This window comes from Saimiri boliviensis, chromosome 17, assembly GCF_048565385.1.
Source record: "Saimiri boliviensis isolate mSaiBol1 chromosome 17, mSaiBol1.pri, whole genome shotgun sequence".
NCBI classification, from domain to species: Eukaryota; Metazoa; Chordata; class Mammalia; order Primates; family Cebidae; genus Saimiri; species Saimiri boliviensis.
The window spans coordinates 47578432-47600689 of NC_133465.1; the positions used below are offsets into that span (position 1 = coordinate 47578432).

At 48.8% G+C, this 22258-nt stretch overlaps 1 protein-coding gene across 2 annotated transcripts in view; it reads right to left on the reverse strand.

Annotated features, from left to right (window-relative positions):
• The window catches only part of RAB5C (RAB5C, member RAS oncogene family), a 31735-nt gene that overhangs the window by 3877 nt on the left and 5600 nt on the right, over positions 1–22258 (reverse strand). For both annotated transcript variants that reach the window (XM_003942767.4, XM_074388725.1), the window contains one exon: positions 940–1189. In XM_003942767.4, coding sequence (XP_003942816.1) covers positions 940–1105 — 166 coding nt within the window. In that variant the 5' untranslated portion in view covers positions 1106–1189. The remainder of the gene's footprint in view (positions 1–939; positions 1190–22258) is intronic.

Genomic DNA, 22258 nt, shown 5'->3' on the forward strand with positions numbered 1-22258 from the left:
GACCCGTTCCTGTATGGCCACTCTGTGACTTGCCCTTCAGGGAACATGGTGACTCTTCTTAGACAGGGGAATGTGGGGTGCCTGTACACATACTTCAAAGGAGGAGTCCCAGAGCTGGGACAGACAGTGAAAAGGCCCCTCTGCCCCTGGACCCGGCAGAGGACCCCAGATAGCCAGGTGTAGAAGGCTGCTTTCCTGGTCTGCCCTCCCCCAGCTCACTGAGGGACCTGGGACACTGCCTCACTTCCCCTCTCCAGCTCCTGACCCGAGTGCTGAGGAGGCAGCAGGGAGATTGCTGACACAGCTCATTTGTTTCCAGCTGCCTGGAAACCTCCTACCAACCAAGAGAGTAGAGACCGGATGACTCAAGGCCAACGCTGGTCCCGGCGTCTTGATGTGTGTGCTAGCCATGAAGGCAAGAGGCTGAGGCCAGACCTTCACTCACATCCTAAATGCTGACCACTGGAGAATCAACAACAGGCTATGAGCTCCAGAAAGGAGAAAGTCAGCTTCAGAAACGCCCATCTATCACCAGCTCTGACTTACCAGGCTGTTCCTCCTGGAAGCCGGAGAGGCCAGGGCACATGGCCCACCCATTACAGTAAGAAGGGGCCTGAGGGATCCAGAGCCAGCCTCTCCCTCCCTGAGGCTGGGGCAGCGGAAGGGCCTCAGTCAAGGCCACACAAAATCAAGACGAGGCAGAAACAAGATGGGAAGCTAGCTTTCCACTCCCAGCTAATGCTTACTCGCCATGCCTTTGGGCACTCGGGCATGGAGACCAGCTGCTGGACTCGATTTCAGTGCCCAGGCAAGGAAGAGGGCTGCCACCACAGATGCAGGTAGTCTCCAGTGCAGGCAGGCAGGTTCCCATCTCCTCAAGGTCAAAGCATTTCTTTGGCAACCTTGAAGACCCTCCCCGACACCCTTGTCCCCACTCACCTCCGATTGTGCTCTCTTGGTACTCGTGAAACTGTCCCTTGACGAAGCGGAGGACAAGACTGGATTTGCCCACCGCAGACTCCCCCAGCAGAACCAGCTTGAACTGACAGATCTTGTTCCCAGAGGCTGGCCCATTGGGTCGTGCTGCGCCTCCCCGACCCGCCATTGCCCGTCTAGCTGTAGTGGTCCAGAGAGCGGGGCAGGACCGGTGCTATGGAAAGAGGCACTTAGTGGGGAGGGGGACCTCCAACTGTAAGGGAGAAATGAGAAGGACTGGGTTAGCTCAGAGGCCGTCACCCAGTGTGTCCTTAAATTACAGGTCTTTCTCTCTGGCCTCACTGGGCTACACTAGCCGTCTACCAGCTCTGCCACCATTGGAGCCAGAAAGAGAACGGTCTCCCAACGTCAGGCTCATGGTTCTGAGCAAACATACTAACTTCTGGATCCCAAATATGTACATTCACCTACAAATAAACACACACAGGAGACAAATGAATGTATGCCAGCCTGGTGACAGTTCAGTCAACAGCCTTTTGGGGCAAAATTAAAAAAAAAAAAAAAAAATGCTCAGGAAGATGCCACGATTTACGTCAACAATGAACCTGCAGTCTGATAGCCAAGGACCAAGTGGTGAGGCACACAGGGGCCCCGGGGACCGTGGGAGAAAGCTCCTCGGGGAAGGTGCTGGCCAACCTCGTGGACATCCAGGGACCAGGGCCTGGCCAGCACAAGTGGGTATTAACATAGCCATTTTTCTCCTGCCACCTTCAGAAGGACTGACCGACCTTCTGTCTAAGGCTGGACTGTGTGCCTCTGTGCCCCAGAATCAAAGCGATGCTTCATTCTCTCACCCTCAACCTCCTTCCTCAGTTCTCTCCTTTTCGATGGGCCAGAAGTCTCATAGCCATTGAGAAACAAAACATACACGGAAACCACACACACCCAAGTCAGAGCTCTGCTGCAGTCAGCACAGCTACTAACTTTCCCTTTTTCAATGGAGACCTCAGTTCCATTCTCTACTGGCAGAGATGGGGCGATGAAGGGAAAGAAGAGGCAGGAGGTGTGGGAGGGCAGAGGCCAAGTCCTGTACCCCCAACAGCTGGTGTTCCAGCCCCGACATCTGAATCACTTGGCTGGTGACAGCTTCAGAAGCTCGAGTTTTTGGTTTCTTTTGGTAAGTTTTGGAATTGCAAAGACACATGAGGAGCCTACCTCTAGAAGACTCTAGAAGATATAAGTGTATGTCTTCATCAGACATATATATCTGACATCAAGAGACATCAGGATACATACAGAATGTTTTACAAACAGGTACTGTGAGTAGGTATTAAGTACTGAACACTGTTCAGCGTTTGAACCTGGGTTGGAAAGAAAACGTTTTTATTAGGCTTCTCTTTTTGCACAATGGAGTCTAAGATCCCAGGGAGAGAGCCCTGATCTGCCACTGAGCAAGGGAAGTGCATTCCCTCGCGGTCCAGGGACAGCAATGTGGATGAACAGGAGGTGTCTGTGGGAAGCAAATGGTCCACACTCATGAAAGAAGCTGACAGCAAAGGGCTTGCTTTGTTCAACCTCAAATCGTTTTCCACATCCAAGTTCTCCCAGCAACTCATTTAAAAAGTGAGCGTCAGGAAGAATGATTCACTAGCCAGAAACAACAGTTTCCTTTCTGGACAGCACCAAAGGAAAAGAGGTTTGAAATGGGGCCCACCTCTTCCCCAAAAGTACAAGGAAGGAAGTACGGGGTGGTGGGTCTCAATTAGCAACCAGAAATAGCATGTAAATATTTCAAAATTATGCCACTTCAATATCTCACAGTTCAAGATGCTTTCTCATTTCACCCCAGTCAATGAAGAGGCAATGCTTTCTGCTTAAGAGATGCCTTCATCACAGTCCCTATGTGCATACTAGGAACTCAAAGAGTGGTGACTAGAGGAAAAAAAAATTTTTTTTTTTTTTTAAAAGAAACAGGAGGCCAGGCGCGGTGCCTCACGCCTGTAACTCCAGCACTTTGGGAGGCTGAGGCAGGCGGATCATGAGGTCAAGAGATCGAGACCATCCAGGTCAACATGGTGAAACCCCGTCTCTATTAAAAAACACAAAGATTAGCTGGGCATGGTGGCGTGCACCTGTAGTCCCAGCTACTAGGGAGGCCGAGGCAGGAGCATTGCTTGAACCCAGGAGGCAGAAATTGCAGTGAGCTGAGACTGTGCCACTGTACTCCAGCCTGGCACCTGGCGACAGACCAAGACTCTGTCTCAAAAAAAAAGAAAGAAAGAAAAAAAAAAGAAACAGGGTCTCACGGTGTTGCCCAGACTGGAGTACAGTGTTGTGATCACAGCTCATTTGGAGGCCTCCAAGACCCTACTGCCTCAGCCTCCCAACAGGCACACACCACCACGCCCAGCTAATTATTTATTATTATTTATTTTTTTGGGAGAGACAGAGTCTCACTGTGTTGCCCAGGCTGGTCTCCAACTCCGGGTCTCAAGCAACCCTCTCGCCTCAGCTTCCCAATTGCACAACCATTATCTCGTTTAAGCTTTATGACAACCCCCGTTTTTCAGAGAGATAATTCAACATTCATATATTAAATGTCCTGCTCATGGTCACCCAGCATACAGGTGACAGAACCCCCCAGCCCCACCAGGGACACGATGCCATCTTTCCTGCTGTGGAAGAATAATGGAAGCAGGGCCCACCCGATGTCTGGTTTAGGGCTGCCAGGCGAATGAGGCTCTCTCTTTGTGGCAGCAGCATTGCTGGCCCGGCAAGGTCTGGCTCTAGCAACGGTCACAGTAATCCTGCAGTTTCTGAGTACCCTCAACAGTGGGAGGAGCTGCCCAGAGCCAGGCAGGGCAACAGCGACAGAAGGAAACCACAGTGGAATTACAAGTTGGTTATTACCATGAATCCACGTGACACAGAGTCTTGGCTGAGCAACAGTGTGTGGCTGGGGCACTAGAGGAGGAAGTATGAATGAATTGGGAGATGGTAACAGAAAACCAAGTATCTGATTCCAAAAAACCAAAGCAGCTGGTGCTGAGGGTACTGGGCTGGGAAGTAACCACCACCTACAAGTCAAGAAAAATGGAGGTAACAGATCTAAGTCTTGTCACTACCAAACCACAGGGATAGAGACAGAATGTGACTTTTAAAAACAAGCCAGAGGCCGGGCACGGTGGCTCAAGCCTGTAATCCCAGCACTTTGGGAGGCCGAGGCGGGTGGATCACGAGGTCAAGAGATCGAGACCATCCTGGTCAACATGGTGAAACCCCGTCTCTACTAAAAATACAAAAAAATTAGCTGGGCATGGTGGCGTGTGCCTGTAATCCCAGCTACTCATGAGGCTGAGGCAGGAGAATTGCCTGAACCCAGGAGGCGGAGGTTGCGGTGAGCCGAGATGGCGCCATTGCACTCCAGCCTGGGTAACAAGAGCGAAACTCCGTCTCAAAAAAAAAAAAAAAACAAGCCAGAAGGGGAGACAAACAACTCTCCAGCAGCGGTTCTCAACGGTGTCTGTACACTGAAGTCATCTGTGCACCCAGCCCCTTGAGATTCCCATGAAGGTTTGGAACAGGGCCCAGCAACTGCAGGTGCCACTGAAGCACAGCCACGGCTACAGCATCTGGCATGGAGAGAGTGAGCACATGCACTGGCTTTGGGCATCGCAGGTGTTACTGTCTCCTGCCACCTCTGAATCACCTTGTAGAAGCCACCTGAGCTAAGCCTGTGTTCTCATCACTAATACAGGGCACACAGGGTTAACGCAGTGTTGGCCAGGTGCCTCACACAAAGCATGTTGAGTAAACAATAGCTAAGAGTACTGACATGGTTATTTATAACACTTTCTCCAAGACTGTTGGTGAACAGACCCTGGCCACCCCAATGAACTAAAACAGGCTCTCCCTGGCATAAATTAGCTGCTGACATGTTCTGCCTGGTCACTGGTCCTGCCTTCCAGAGATACCTGAGGAGGCACACGCAGCACTATTTTTTTTTTTTTACACAGCACTTTTTATGATCTGTTGCCTCATGGTTTGATCACATGAATAGTGGTGTCCAACCTTTCCAGACAATAAAGCCCAAGGAAGCCAATTTGCTCTGAAGGGCACACAGAGGTATGAGGGTGTCTAAGCCAAGTGAAGGCCAGACCGAGGGCCCCAGGAAGCATTATACCATCTCCTCCCAAGCCTGGGAAACCAAAGACATGGCAAATAGTAAAGGTGGATTGATTCACTGAGCTGCCCTGCCTCCCAGGGATGGGTGTCTTATTGGGAATCTTTCCTCTTGAACCCCTGGCAAAAATTATCCACTTGTGCCGGCAGGTAATGGAATTACAACCAAAACTGGCATAGTTTTCAAAGTCTTCTTTGAGACAAAAATCGAATTCTCCAGAACAGCTCAAGTTATAGTGAAAGTTGATGTTTTTTTTAATTAGCCGGGCATGGTGGCACATGCCTGTAATCCTAGCTACTCAGGAGACTGAGGCACAAGAATTGCTTGAACCCGGGAGGCGAAGGGTGCAGTGAGCCAAGCTCCACCCTGGGGCGAAAGAGTAAGACTCTGCCTCAAAAAAAAAAAAAAAAAAAAAAAAAAGTTAATTTTTTTTCACAAGTACGATGGCAGTGCTGGAGCTTCGGATCTAGGGAGAAAGATTCTCCTTGCCGTGACCCACCATCCAAATAAGAACCCTGGCTGGTTCAGAGGCCACGAAGAACAAGCACCAGTCCCAACCTCATGTCTTCTGCAGAAAAGGGGACAGAATATATAAGGACTAGGAGTCACACTATTTTCCTATTAAGACAATGCACACGGAAGTGCAGAAGAGATCTAAGCTCCTCAACACCCCAGCCCTATGCAAAGGTACTTCTGGGCCAAGGGTGGGAGAGAAAGAGAAAGAAAAATGGGACACTGCTCTCTGCTCCGGGGTTCCCTCTGCTCTGGACACTACAGGTCAGTGGGTCTCAAACTTTTTTTTTTCTTAAGTTTTTTTTTTTTTTGAGACAGAATCTTGCTCTGTCACCCAGGCTGGAGTGCACTGATGCGATCTCAACTCACTGCAACCTCCACCTCCCAGGCTCAACCGATTCTAATACCTAAGCCTCCAGGAATAGCTGGAACTGTAGGCATATACCACCACACTTGGCTAAATATTTCTTGTGTTTTTAGTAGAGACAGGGTTTCGAAGTTGGCCAGGCTGGTATCAAACTCCTGGCCTCAAGTGATCTGCCTACCTAGGCCTCCCAAAGTGCTGGGATTACAGGCGTAAGCCACTACGCCTGGTCTTTCTTTTGGAGATAGACGGTCTTTTTTTTTGGAGTAGTACAATCACAGTTCACTGCAGCCTTGACTCCCAAGCTCAAGCAATCCTTCCACCTCAACCTCCAAACTCTTTCTCACCAGAATCACTCCGAGGTATTTAGAAAATACCCTGACCAATGGAATTAGAATTTCTAGAGATGGAGTCCAGAAATCAGTATTTTAAAAGTAAGTTCCCAAAGTGATTTTAAGCAGTTGATTGAAACACCAGAGCTACGGCTGATACAGGAAGGAGGGAGAAATCCAAGAGACAGAAAGGCACCCCCAATCAGTGCTGTGCACAAGCAAGTGCGCACATAAGTCCACAAATGTGGGAGGGTCTTGACTTCAGCTTCACTCAGCAACTGGAGCCTTCTCCAAGACACCAGATGCTGCTGCAATTCCTCCTGCTAGCCTCCCTTAGAAATTTTCACCTTTCGCCGGGCACGGTGGCTCAAGCCTGTAATCCCAGCACTTTGGGAGGCTGAGGCAGGTGGATCACAAGGTCAAGAGATCGAGACCATCTGGTCAACATGGTGAAACCCCGTCTCTACTAAAAATACAAAAAATTAGCTGGGCATGGTGGTGCGTGCCTGTAATCCCACCTACTCAGGAGGCTGAGACAGGAGAATTGCCTGAACCCAGGAGGTGGAGGTTGCGGTGAGCCGAGATCGCGCCATTGCATTCCAGCCTGGGTAAAAAGAGCGAAACTCCGAATCAGAAAAAAAAAAAAAAAAAATTTCACCTTTCCTTTAATCCATGAAGTCACCCACGTCATATTTTTTGTCCTTCCTAGTTGGAAGGGTGAGCAATTCCAGCTGATGAGTGTCTCTTGTGCTTCCTGTTTGCTTTAGAGACTTCCTCTAGCTGAGTGTCCTGGCACAGCCTGGAGAGTGAGCTGATTACGGAAACCAATCAGACTGTTGACCAGGGGCGGGGTAGGTAGAGACTTGCTCACTCAAGATTAGCAGAGTAGCCTGAGAACCAAGTGACCCCTCGCAGGGCCCCCTGGAGGTGGTTCTGACCAGTGACTCTTCAGCTACATTTTACTTCAGAAAAAGGCATTCCTAAGTATTTAAAACTAGAGTCCGACCCCACCCACCCCCCCACCCCCCAAAAAAAAGCCCACAGAAAGGAGTTGTTAAAGAAAAGGGAGCAAGGAACACAGAAGGAGAGGTAATTTGGTTCAAAGGCTAAAGTGAAAGACATCTGTTTTAAAAGCCAACTATCTGCCCACAGTGGCTCACACCTGTAAACCCAGCACTTTGGGAGGCCAGGGCGGGTGGATCATGAGGTCAGGAGTTCGAGACCAGGTTGGCCAATATGGTGAAACCTTGTCTCTACTAAAAACACAAAAATTAGCCAGGCATGGTGGTACACACCTGTAGTCCCAGCTACTCGGGAGGCTGAGGCAGAAGAATCACTTGAACCCAGGAAGCAGAGGCTGCAGTGAGCCAAGATGGAGCCACTGCAATCCAGCCTTGACAAGAGAAAGAGACTCTGTCTCCAAAAAAAAAAAAAGCCAACTGGAGCCAGGGTTTTGCAAATGCTTCCCAGGCTCCAATTAGCTGGGGAGATGATTTACCCATAGGCTCAAGAATATAGCTCTTCCTCAAAGGGGAAAATCACTACTGGCACACAGAAACAGAGGACAGACTCACAGCAGGACTATCCAGGCTTCTAGCCAGCTGCAGACCCAGAGAAAAGAAACCTGAAGCAATACCAGCCATAAGCCACACGAGGTACCCACATACCTTCCCCAGCATGGCCAGCAGGTTAGGACTTGGGAGGCTGAGTTGGGTTTGGTTTAAGCCAGGCACCACCGTTTATTAGCCGTGTGACCTTGGCCAAGTCACACAAGTGATCATTATCAGCTTCAGTTCCTTATCTAAAAATTAGCATTCCTTAATGCTAATATCACAGGGTAGTTCAGATCAAGTGAAACAATGCACCACAGTATCAGGCTGAAGGTAAGCTTCCATGTGGCAGGTTTATTACCCTACAGGCTAGAATTGGCAGTCAGAGCCCAAAAGGGCCTTAAAGACTTCATCCTATTGTTGACAATTACAGAGAAAAAAAATAAAGGTGAGGGGACGTGACCTGCCTAGGGTCACAGAGCCAGCTGGTGGCAGAGCCCACGCCTGCCCAAGACTCATAATTCAAGCAAGGCTCTCTATCAGAGATAGAAAGAAAAACCCCAGAATGTTAACAATGTCATTACATTAGCCCCTGTTACTAAAAAATAAAACAGGGACTGCGACCCTCTATGCATGCTTTTATAAAATGTGGCTTTTCAGCTAGGGAAAAATGAGTTTCTATCAAACTAAAAAAAGCACACTGCTGGATGGAAGAGTTTTATATCTTGATTTGAGAGGTAAATACATGAGTGTAAACAAATGTAAAAACCATTGAGCTGTATTTATAATTTGTAAACTATTATATGTAAGTCACATGTCAATAAAAAGGTAAAAAATGCTGCTAGTATAGAATTTTGCGTATAATCATGAAAAGTTAAAGCTTGGAAATGATATGAATGCAATCTAGCTCCTCTGTACACAAAATATTTTCTGCCTCTTTAGTATGAAAAAAATATTAAAGACAATAAAAAAGATGACACCTGAATTGGAAGAAACCAAAGGGGAACAAAGACACCCAAATGTTGCACACAAACAATGTGCAAGATAATGGGATTCCTCATAAAAAGGAAGATTCCTGCATATATATTAAGGATATATCTAGTGTTTGGGCTTGACTGTGGGCTAAAGAATTTTCAAGCGGTTTAAAGCTTCATGATGGCCAGGCGCGGTGGCTCACGCCTATAATCCCAGCACTTTGGGAGGCCGAGGCGGGTGGATCACGAGGTCAAGAGATCGAGACCATCTGGTCAACATGGTGAAACCCCGTCTCTACTAAAAATACAAAAATTAGCTGGGCATGGTGGCGTGCGCCTGTAGTCTCAGTTACTCGGGAGGCTGAGGCAGGAGAATTGCTTGAACCCAGGAGGCGGAGGTTGCGGTGAGCCGAGATCGCGCCATTGCACTCCAGCCTGGGTAACAAGAGTGAAACTCTGACTCAAAAAAAAAAAAAAAAAAAAAAAAAGCTTCGCGATAATAAAGAGAAGCTGATATTTATGTCTTTTCGATGGTGAGAAAGAGGTTATGACAGTATGTTATTCTGCACTCCCCAACCAGTCCAGAGGATATCTGCAGAGGAAAGGGGGGTTTAGGGGTTAGGGGATGGAACCAAAGAGAGGGGTGTCCTCTGTGTGACAGGACTATGGAACTGCTACATGCAGAGCCTGTGTCTCACCTAAGAGTCTAACAGGGGAAGCTTAACAGCCCAGGGTGAGATCTAGCCGAATTCTGACGGGGGGTTTTGGAACAGGGTGGGCTCCACCTCCCACCTTCAGGAGGTCCAGCTCTTAAACCAAGGGGACTTGGGAGAGGCAGCAGTAGCGAGGAAGGTGCTGCCCTTCCACAGCCACAGGAAGATGACCATTTTTTCAGGGGAAAGGGAAGTAAATAATCCCAGAGGGGCACGCAAGGTGAGCTGGGTCCCCGATCATGGGGAAAGCACCCTCACCTTCCTTAACTGGGATTGGTTTCATTTTATTCTTTTCTCCATAAGACTTCTGGGGCTTAGTACCTAGACTTCCACACCACAATCAGGCCCTGATGGGGTCCACCAGAGCCCCAAGTGCAGCTACCAACTCCACCAACGCCTGCAAAAGGGGCCAGTGTGCAGAGGCACCAAGAGGCTTAAAGCCTGGACACGCATTACCAAGTGGTCTTTAATAAACGCTGTGCAGGCTGAGCCTGGAACTTTGCCACAGTCAGCCAGGACAGAGCACAGCTGGCTCCCGCAGCCCTTTCCCTTGTGTGGGAAGTCTTGTTTTATCACTAGGGACAGATGCCAAGTTCAGTCAGGAGGAAGACACCCCTGAGGGACAGACCCTTAGCTTTCCAGGACTCTTCCCCAGCAGAACACCGTGAAATCCTTCCCTGATTCCTGAGCTGTCTTCCTAGCTCTAAAGAGGCTCAGAGAGGGGCAGTCAGGGCTGGATGGAAACTTCCCGTATCCACTCCCTTTTTGCACCCACAGGGAGGAAGACTATTGGAGTGGGAGAACATCTCCATGTATTTGCTGGCCCAGCTTGGTCAGTGTGCTCAGCCAGTGGTGTCCACAGAAGGGCCCTAGGCTTCACGGGCAGCTCAATGACTCTCAGTCTTTGGCCCTGCTGGCCGACAGAGGAGAAGGGTAGCAAGGAAGGCCCACAGACAGGGCCCTGGCTGCAACTGCACCAGGCAAGGCTCTTCGTCCAGCCTGCCGATTCCAAAAGGCACCGGGGGCCGTGGGGAGCCCAGACCCTAACGCTGACACTCCTGAGAGACTGTTCTCCCTAGCCCGGTGTGGTGGCACATGCTTGTAATCCCAGCTATTTGGGAGGCTGAGGGAGAAGAATGGCTTGAACCTGGGGCGGAGGTTGCAGGGAGGCAAGATTGCACCGCTGCACCCCAGCCTGGGCAACAGAGCTAGACTCCGCCTCTTAAAATAAAAGGAAACTGTTCTCCCTAAGAGGGCCTGGTCTCTAACTCAGCACTTCAGTCAGCAAGGCTGTGGCACACTCTCTACCCCATCTAGGGCTGCTCCCTCAGAAACCTCAAGCAAAAGCTTAACAGGGAATCTTTCGCCAGCCCAAATCCACACACTCGTCCCAGCCACAGGGCTTGGTAGGGAGGGTAACATGGCTGTATGGTGGCTCACATGCCACTGGTCAATTCTTCACCTGCCAGTGCCAGGCGGGATGCTAGGAAGAGTGCCATCCAGAACAAAGGTTCTTCCTCGCCCCAGCCTCCCTACCACTGTCCTGGAATGGGGCATGAGTCAAATGGAAGCCAGTCAGGACAGATGGAGGATTCCTGTTGATTTGCAGTCCTCACAACTATCCTGCATTTGGTTTGCTCAGGCAGTTACTATTTACCTAGGACATTTCTCACTGGAATCTCATCAATGTAGGGCCTGTCTTCCCCTGTCTCAAAAGGGGCCCTGAAGGGGTCAGAAGTATCAGCCAGGACAGCTGCCACTTGCACTGCTGCCCTAGGCCCAGAAAGACTCCAAGAACCTTGGTTGAAAGTCAGGATTAGAAGCAGCACCTGTTCATCTAGCCACTCACACCAATGGACACCTCTCCCAAACCCTTCCTGTCCTTACAAATAACAGAAAACAAAAGAAAGCCAGTTTAAATCACCACCCTCTTTGTTTTGCCTTCCGCTCCTACACAAAGAGCAGAGGTCATGTTTGAGAGGAAAGCAGGAGAAAGCAGAATCAGCAAGCCAAATGCCTTCTGCTCAGACACCACACACAGTGTGGTCAGAGGCTGTGCAACCAGCACGAAGAAGTCAAAGTCCTCAGTGGGAGATCTGAGGGACGATGGCTATTCTCAGAAGACTGAGCACCAAAGAACAATATTTCAGACGTTTTTCTTTTCTTTTCTTTTTTTTTTTTTTTTTTTTTTTTTTTGAGATGGAGTCTTACTCTGTAGCCCAGGCGGGAGTGCAGTGGCATGATCTGGGCTCACTGCAACCTCTGCCTCCTGGTCCTGGTTCAAGCAATTCTCCTACCTCAGCCTCCCAGGTAGCTGGGATTATAGCATGAGCCACCATGCCCAGCTAATTTTTCTATTTTTTAGTAGAGACGGGGTTTCACCATGTTGGCCAGTCTGGTCTTGAACTCCTGACCTAGAGATCTGCCCACCTCGGCCTCCCAAAGTGCTGTGATTATAGGTGTGAGCCACCACGCCCGGCCCCAGCATAAATTTTTTTTTTTTTTTTTTTTTTTTGAGGCAGAGTCTCGATTCATTGCCCAGGCTGGAATACAGTGGCATGATCTCGGCTCACTGCAACCTCTGCCTCCTGGGTTCAAGCCATTCTCCTGCCTCAGCCTCCTGAGTAGCCAGCATTACAGGTGCGCACCACCATGCCTGGCTTGTATTTCTGTATTTTTAGTAGAGATGAGGTTTTACCACGTTGGCCAGGCTAGTCTCGAACTTCTGACCTCAGGTCATCCACCTGCCTCAGCCTTCCAAAGTGCTGGGATTACAGGCATGAGCCACCATGCCTGGCTTTTTTTCTATATACATTTTTGAGACAGGGTCTTGCTCTGCTGCCCAAGTTGGTGTGTAGTGGTGTAATCATGGCTTACTGCTACCTTGACTTCCTGGGCTTCTTTAATCCTCCTACCTCAGCCTCCTGAGTAGCCAGGACTACAGGTACATGCCACCATACCCAGCTAGCTACTCGGGAGGCTGAGACAGGAGATACGCTTGAACCCAGAAGACGGAGGTTGCAGTGAGCTGAGATTGCACCACTGCACTCCAGCCTGGCGCCTGGTGACAGAGTGAGACTATGTCTCAAAAAAAAAAAAAAAATTTTTTTTTTTTTCTATTTCTTATAGAGATGGGGTTTCACCATGTTACCCAGGCTGATCTCAGACTCCTGGGCTCAAGTGATCCACCTGCCTCAGCCTCCCAAATTGCTACAATTACAGGCATGAGCCACTGTGTCCAGCATCTTTCTTATTTATTTTTATTATTTTTTTATTTTTATTTTTATTTTTATTTTTATTTATTTATTTTTTTTTTGAGACAGAGTTTCGCTCTTGTTACCCAGGCTGGAGTGCAATGGCACGATCTCGGCTCACCGCAACCTCCGCCTCCTAGGTTCAGGCAATTCTCCTGCCTCAGCCTCCTGAGTAGCTGGGATTACAGGCACGCACCACCAAGCCCAGCTAATTTTTTGTATTTTTAGTAGAGACAGGGTTTCACCATGTTGACCAGGATGGTCTCGATCTCTTGACCTCGTGATCCACCCGCCTTGGCCTCCCAAAGTGCTGGGATTACAGGCTTGAGCCACTGCGCCCGGCCTCTTATTTATTTTTTGAGACGCAGTCTTGCACTGCCACCCGGGCTGGAGTGCAATGGTGCAATCTTGGCTCACTGCAACCTCAGCCTCCCTGCTATTCTCCTGCCTCAGCCTCCTGAGCAGCTGGGATTACAGGCGCACACCACCACACCAGCTAATTTTTTGTATTTTTAGTAGAGACGGGGTTTTACTATGTTGGCCAGGCTGGTCTTGAACTCTTGACCTCGTGAGCTACCTGCCTTGGCCTCCCAAAGTGTTGGGATTACAGCCATGAGCCACTGCGCAGGGCTCTTTCTTAATTTTTGCTGAACCAACTGTAGAGTGGTGACCAGTGAAGAAATCAAGCAATGAATAGGTCTAAACAAGATTCAATGAGTGAATCACACTTCTGCTTCCACGGCGCCAAATGTTCCTAAGGCTAGTTTAGGTGGCAAGGGGCTGAGAACTGTGGGGACTGAGGGTTGGGAGTGAGAAAGCAAGGGAAATTAAGGGGACTGTTGCAGATGGAAAGGACCACGTGACAAAATTCTACAGGGTTGGACGATGGGTTTCCTTTGTGTTGATAGCACATAACAAGCCTGACACAGAGTAGGTGAGCACAGATACGGTGAACTGCGCAAGTGAGAGGTACAGCCTGCTCACACTTGGAAAGTGAACGGAGGGAGTTGAGGGCTTAAATATGCATTCATCTGCCAGACAGTTCAGATCCCCTAACAGAGCCTCAGCCCAGCTGAGGAGCTGCCTCACTTCCCCAAGGAGGACTTCCTTGGTTCCTACTGCACAGGGCTTGAGAGCTCAAGCGCTGGAGTCAGACAAACTTTAGCTCAAATTCTGGAGGCACTACTTACTAGAGTGGCCTGGTGGTGTCACTGAACCCATTTCCTCACATGTAAAATGGAGAGACCAGGACCGCCCATCTCCAGGGCTGCCAGGAAGATGATGCATGTGAGACTCTTAGCAAAGGGCCTGGCGTGGGGGAGCATTCAGTACATGTTCTGTGGGAGGGAAGCCCCTGCCCCTTCACTTCCCTGTGAAGGAGGCGGAATCCTCACTTCATCTGTTCAGACAACATTCACCCATTCCTCTTACCTCCAGTTTCCCCAGACTCCATTCTTCAGCACCTCTCATTTGGAGAGAATGCTAAAGAGGATACCTTTCCCCAGTTTCCTAGAAGATACTCTATCTCCGTCAACAAGCCTAACCTTGTATCCTCTGAGATTGGCTCCCAAAACCACAAAAATGGAGAGGAGAAACCATCACCGTCCAATAATCTGCATGGGGCTGAAGCCCCAACTAGGCAAACCATAACCTCTTTAAATTAAAATATAATAAATAACAGCCCCATAACACAAAGCATCTTGTGTTTTTGTTTTTGTGTGTGTGTGTGGAGATGGGGTTTCATTATGCTGCCCAGGCTGGTCTCAAACTCCTGGGCTCAAGCAATCGCCTCCGCCTTGGCCTCCCAAAGTGCTGGGATTACAGGCATGAGCCACTGCGCCTGGCCCACAAAGCATCTTAAAGCCCAAATGCCCTTCCTTCCATCTCAAAGCCTCTTTCAGGAAAGGGAAGAAGCAGTTCAGTTGTGGAGAGGGGGAGGGGACAGCATAGAGCAGCTGACAAAGAAACCAGAGTTCCTTTTAAAAACCAGGCTGCAAATGCTAGAGGTTTGGAAATTGGCATCATTCATCACCAGTCTGAGCAGCTCAGAGAGCCATTTGATGACTAGGAGAGCAGCCAGGGTTAGGGAGGCCACCCACACCCTCCTCCACGCCTGGGATGCTTTTGACAGCCACCTGAAGGGGACACACATGGCGCTATGAATAGAAGGCAAGAGGCTTGTAAACCGACTCCTGTTAAGATCCCAAGTTAGTGTTTCCAGCAGGGCTCCAGTTACACATTTTCAGAGAGACAACAGTACAACAGAAGGATTTAAGTTATTCGATGATTCAGGATCACAGCACAAAGTGACAGCCTGCCCTGAGCCCGCCAACAGCCACAAACCCTCCCAAGGGGCAGTCCATTTTGGAAGGGCAGCAAAAGACACTGGCCCGGACCACGTGGAATCTCTTACAAGACCCAGAGTCTAGGAGGGTTTGGCTGGAGAACTTAGCACCTGAAATAGGGAACAATTATATATACATACCTCATCTTCCCAACTCCAGAGTAAATTCCAAAGGGAAGACCAAATCTGACCATTTTGGATCAGTCATGGCATCATGCAGGGATAAGAGAAGTATTAATGAGTGAATAGAGGCCGGGCGCGGTGGCTCAAGCCTGTAATCCCAGCACTTTGGGAGGCCGAGGCGGGTGGATCACGAGGTCAAAAGATCGAGACCATCCTGGTCAACATGGTGAAACCCCGTCTCTACTAAAAATACAATAAAATTAGCTGGGCATGGTGGCGCGTGCCTGTAATCCCAGCTACTTAGGAGGCTGAGGCAGGAGAATTGCCTGAACCCAGGAGGCGGAGGTTGCAGTGAGCCGAGATCGTGCCATTGCACTCCAGCCTGGGTAACAAGAGCGAAACTCCGTCTCAAAAAAAAAAAAAAAAAAAAAAAGAGTGAACAGAAGGATGACAGCCAGTTACTGGGATCAACTCCCAGGACCACAGTTGATTCTCATGGAGTAGACTTCCCAGGTCCACCTCTACCTTACCCAACTCCAGCGTCTTCAGTAACTATGACTAACCATCAAAAGAAGAAATAATAGCTGGGCACAGTGGTTCACACCTGTAATCCCACCACTTTAGGAGGCCAAGGTGGGTGGATCACCTGAAGTCAGGAGTTCGAGACCAGCCTGGCCAACACGGTGAAACCCTGTCTCTACTAGAAATACAAAAATTAGCTAGGCATGGTGGCACACGCCTGTAATCCCAGCTACTCAGGAGGCTTAGGCAAGAGAATTGCTTAAACCTGGGAGGCAGAGGTTGCAGTGAGCCGAGATCATGCAATTGCACTCCAGCCTGTGTGACAGAACGAGACTTCATCTAAAAAAAAGGGAAGCGATAACTCAAGGCATCCACATCACTCTATGCCAACATACTTGAGAGAAAACATTTGCGAAAAAGGGAGAGGCCTTTGGCGAACCAGCTGAAACTATGACTGTGGCACGAAATACACAAAGTAAGCCTGGGGCCGGGTATGGTGGCTCTCACCTGTAATCCCAGCACTTTGGGAGGCTGAGGCAGCTGGATCACCTGAGGTCAGGAGTTAGAGACCAGCCTGACCAACATGGTGAAACGTTGTCTCTACTAAAAATACAAAAATTAGCCAGGCATGGTAGCACGCACCTGTAATCCCAGCTACTCAGGAGGCTGAGGCACGAGAATTGGATGAACCTGCAAAGTGGAGACCGCAGTGAGCTGAGATCGTGCCACTGCACTCCAGCCTCGGTGACAGAGCAAGACTCTATCTCCAAAATCTGGCAGTGCCAAAAAGTAAAGAAGTAAGCAACAAACAAAAACAAAAATCCTCACAATGACTGGGCAGGTCAAAGGAGACTGAATGAGCAACCAATGAGCAAAGCTGAAACATTGTGGGCAATAAAACGAAGTACCATTGGATCATTTATTTATTTATTTTTGAGACAAAGTCTCACTCTGTTGCCCAGGCTGGGGTGCAGTGGCAGGTTCTCAGCTCACCGCAACTTCCACCTCCCTAGTTCAAACAAGTCTCCTCCCTCAGCCACCAGAGTAGCTTGGATTACAAGCGTGAGCTACTCTGGTGTAATTAATTATTCTAATTACCCAGATAATTTTTTATTTTTAGTAGAGATGGGATTTCACCACGTTGGCTAGCTAGGCTGGTCTCAAACTCTTGGCCTCAGGTGATCCACCCACCTTATCCTCCACAAGTGCTGAGAATACAAGCATGAGCCACTGAGCCTGGCCTTATCACTGGATTATAAACCAAAGTGTAAAATAAATATCCTGGAATCCACATTGATATAAATAATTGAACAAATAAATGGGGGAGAATAGGCCAGCACTTTGGGAGGCCAAGTCAGGTGGATCACCTGGGGCCTGGAGTTTCAGACCAGCCTGACCAACACGGTGAAACCCCTCTCTACTATCAATACAAAAATTAGCCAGGCATGGTGGCATGTGCCTGTAATCCCAGCACTTTGGGATGCCAAGTCAGATGGATCACCTGGGGCCTAGAGTTTGAGACCAGCCTGACCAACACGGTGAAACCCCTCTACTAACAATACAAAAATTAGCCGGGCATGGTGGCATGTGCCTGTAATCCCAGCTACTCAGGAGGCCGAGACAAGAGAATCACTACACAGGCGGTAGCTGAGACTACAGAATCCCAGCTAGTCAGGAGGCTGAGGCAGGAGAACCCGGGAACCAGAGGTTGCAGTGAGCCAAGGTCATACCACTGCACTCCGGTTTGGGTGAAAAGAGTGAAACTCCATCTCCAAAATAAATAAATAAGTAAAAGAAAAGAAATGGGGAAAAACAGACAAGTCTCTTGCATAGAAGAATTTAGTAATTCATGTGGCTACTCTGCCCTCGACGAGGGGGAGCATGAACATAAGTCCCTGTTCCTTAGGTGTGGGCTACACATAGTGACTTTTTTCAAAGGGTGCAGCATGAAAAGAAGAAGGAGAGAACAACTTCACAGAGAAGCCTCACACATATCACCTCAGCCAAGGGATCATGGTTGACATCAGTCATGGAAAGGCATGTGGATTGTATGTACCCCTTGACACAATGTGATGAAAACAGCCCTTTACCTCAATGGTCCTCCTCCCAAAGACTCAGTGCAGTCTAATTATGAGAAAAACACTGGCCATAGCCAGGCGTGGTGGCTCACACATGTAATCCCAGCACTTTGGGAGGCCGAAGCAAGCAGATTGCTTGAACCCAGGAGTTTGAGACCAGCCTGGACATCACGGTGAAACCCCGTCTCCACAAAAAACACAAAAATGCCTGCATGGTGGTGCGTTTCTGTAGTCCCAGCTACTTGGGAGGCTGAGGTAAGAGAATGGCTCGAGCCCAGACTGCCCCACTGCAATCCAGCCTGGGCGACAGAGTGAACACTCTATCAAAAAGAGAAAAACACTGGACAAATCCCAGTTGAGAAGAGATCCTCTTTATTTTTTATTTTTTTTTAAATTATTTTTCTTGAGATGAACTCTTATTCTGTGATTTTTTTTTTTTTTTTTTTTTTTTTTGTGACAGTCTTGCTCTGTCGCCAGGTGGCACAATCTCAGCTCACTGCAACCTCCACCTCCCAGGTTCAAGCAGTTCTCCTGCCTCAGCCTCTCAAGTAGCTGGGACTACAGGTGCATGCCACCACACCCAGCTAATTTTTGTATTCTTAGTAGAGATGGGGTTTCACCATGTTGGCCAGGATGGTTTCAATCTCCTGACCTCATGATCTGCTGCCTCGGCCTCCCAGAGTGCTGGGATTACAGGTGTGAGCCACCACGCCCGGCCGGTTCAAGCGATTTTTTGTGCCTCAGCCTAAGTAGCTGAGAATACACGCAACCACCATCACACCTGGCCAATTTTTGTATTTTTAGTAGAGACAGAGTTTCACTATGATGGCCAGGCTGATCTTGAACTCCTGATTTCAAATGATCCGCCCACCTCGGTCTCCTAAAGTGCTGGGATTACAGGTGTGGGCCACCGTGCCTGGCTGAAATACTCTTTAGATACCTGCCCAGCATTCCTCAAAACTGTCAATGTCATAAAAAACAAGAAAAGTCTGAGAAACTGGCATAGCCAAGTGGAGCCTAAGGAGATGACGAATATAAGTAATGTGGGGTCCTGGGATGGTAAAAGGACATCAGGTAAAAACCTAAGAACATCTGAGTAAAGGATAGACTTTAATGTAAATACATACTAATATAAAATGTTAACAGGGGAAACTGGATGTGGGGGATTGTGAGAAAACTCTCTGCACTAGCTTCGTAATTTTTCTAAAACTATTCTTAAAAAGAGTAAGTTTATTAAGCCTCAGCAACACAGGGAGACCACGTCTCTACAAAAAAAATAAAAAATTAGCTGGGCCGGGCGTGGTGGCTCAAGCCTGTAATCCCAGCACTTTGGGAGGCCGAGGCGGGTGGATCACGAGGTCAAGAGATCAAGACCATCCTGGTCAACATAGTGAAACCCCGTCTCTACTAAAAATACAAAAAAATTAGCTGGGCATGGTGGTACGTGCCTGTAATCCCAGCTACTCGGGAGGCTGAGGCAGGAGAATTGCCTGAACCCAGGAGGCGGAGGTTGCGGTGAGCTGAGATCACGCCATTGCACTCCAGCCTGGGTAACAAGAGCGAAACTCCGTCTCAAAAAAAAAAAAAAAAAAATTAGCTGGGGCTGGGCATGGTGGCTCATGCCTATTATCCCAGAACTTTGAGAGGCCAAGGCGGGTGGATCACTTGAGGTCAGGAATTCAAGACCAGCCTGGTCAACACGGTGAAACCCCGTCTCTACTAAAAATACAAAAATTGGCTGGGCATGATGGCAGGCACCTGTAATCCCAGCTACCTGGGAGGCTAAAGTACAAGAATCACTTGAACCCAGGAGGCAGAGGTTGCAGGGAGCCAAGATCACGCCACTGCACTCCAGCCTGGGCAACAGAGGGAGACTCTGTCTCACAATTAGCTGGGCATGGTGGCGTGTGCCTGTAATCTCAGCTACTCAGGAGAATCACTTGAACCTAGGAGGTGGAGGTTGTGGTGAGCCGAGATTGCACCACAGCACTCCAGCCTAGGTGCCAGAGCAAGGGTCCGTCTTAAAAAAAAAAAAAAAAAAAAAAAAATTAGCCAGGCATAGTGGTGTATACCTGTAGTCTCAGCTACTTGGGAGGCTGAGGTAGGAGGATCACTTCAGCCCAGGCAGTTAAGGCCGCAGTGAATTGAGACTGCACCACTACACCCCAACTTGGGCAACAGAGCAAGAATCTGTCTCAACAACAAGAACAGCAACAACAGGAGACTGGCCTCAAGGTGAGCAGAGGATATCCAAGCACTGCAGGCATAGGGTCAGGGAATTTTAAAGACCCCATCTGTGGAATACACATGAGAGGGCTGCCACTGGTCTGAACAGCTGATGTCACCACTTTCTTATGCCACCTTCACTCAGGAACGAGCCTTGTGCAGACATGCAGAACAGCACCCACAGGCAGAGGGAAATTCACCTTCACTGAGCCTTGTTAAGTACTGGCCTGAGGTCGATGCTGCCTCACCACACAGAGCTGCAGAAGCCTGGTGGCTCTGCCCTCAGACACACACACGGCAAAAGCCAGTCAGCAGGACTGCAGCTAGTCAGGGCCACGCCCTCATTATGCCACTAAACCCTTCACCAGAAATGGAGATTTGGAATCTTAACTTCTGAAAATTGAGTTTGTGACCTGCTCCCCATCATCTGTACGATAACATTCATTCTATTTACCTGTTTGTTCTCCCATTCGTCTGTGAGCAACTTTCTGGGGGATGGACCAAAGATATGGCTCGAGCTGGAGGATCAGATGGATGTAAGTTTGAATCCTAGGTTCAAGACATTCAAAGTGTGCAAAGGAAGGAAAGTGTGTGTTAAAAGAAGTGGGTGAGGCCAGGTGCAGTGGCTCACGCCTGTAAACCCAGCACTTTGGGAGGCTGAGGTGGGGTGGATAACAAGGTCAGGAGCTTGAGGCGAGCCTGCCCAACATGGTGAAACCCCGTCTCTACTAAAGATACAAAAAATTAGCTGAGCATGGTGGCACATGCCTGTAATCCCAGCTACTCGGGAGGCTGAGGCAGGCGAATCACTCGAACCTGGGAGGCGGAGGTCGTAGTGAGCCGAGATTGCGCCATCGCACTCCAGCCTGGGCAACAGGGCAAGACTCTGCCTCAAAAAAAAAAAAAAAAAAAAGTAGGCAGGTGTTTGGTGTTTCCTTCAAGGATACATTTGATTGTCTGCCCCCTCTCCTTTAACAACTTCAGCAGCAGGGGGCCTACTATGCTGAGTGCCATACTAGGCCCTAAAACACACAAAGATGAAACAGGATCTGATCTGTGCCCTTAAGGGCTCATACATTAGAGGATGAGGCAGACAAGGAACAATAAGAAAGCAGTGAGAAGAAAGCCCATGGAGGAGAAAAGTCCTCAGCCTATTTGGGGCAAGGAAGGCTTCACAGGACGTGGCATTCAAACTGAGCTTCAAGAGAAAAGCAAGGAGATGCAGTTTCCAGGCACATGAGGTGGAGAAGATCCTTCAAGGCAAAGTGAACAGTAAGCATTTAGCCCAAAGATAGGTCAGAGACGCTGTACTGAACAGTGACACCTCTGCCATCACTACACAGCCCCCCACTCCAACATGGGGTTTAAACATGGAACCTACCTCCTGGGATTGTTGGGGCATTAAAGGAGTTAACACATGCTTAGGGCTCAGAAGAGTGCCTGGCACATGACAAAAATAAAAGTTTAGCTTTTATTTATATTACTGTTCTTACAGTTAGAGGATGGGACTATTTACCTGGAAAACTAATCTCTTACAATACCAAGCTATTAATGCAGAGGACTCCAAAAATATTTCAATTCTCCTTTGCCAAGGTTCCTGAAATCACGATTACCTGGATTTTGGCATGTCCTAATTTATAAATTCTACCCAAAGCAGTGCTTCTCAAACAGCCCCAAAAATGTACCCTCAACTCAAGTCAGGGGAGAGGAACACTCCCAGGAATTTGAGAGTCGAACCTAAAGCAGCTGGCTACAACCAAAGTATCGTCTTTGGCCAGGTGCAGTAGCTCATGCCTATAATCCCAGCACTTTGGGAGGCCAAAGGAGGAGGATCACTTCAGCCCAGGAATTCTGAGACCATTTTGGGCAACACGGCAAAACCCTGTCTGTCCTAAAAATACAAAAACTAGTCAGGCATAGTGGTACACACCTATAGTCCCAGCTATTTGGGAGGGTGAGGTGGGAGGATCACTTGGGACCAGGAGGTCAAAGCTGCAGTAAGCAGTGATCATACCACTGCACTCCAGCCTGAGTGAGAAAGGCCCTGTCCCAAGAAAAAAATTATCTTAAAGTTTCCTGTTTTAGCCTCAGTTCATGCAAACTTTGCATTCTAATCTATGGTAGCTGCAGGACTTTTTAAATATTA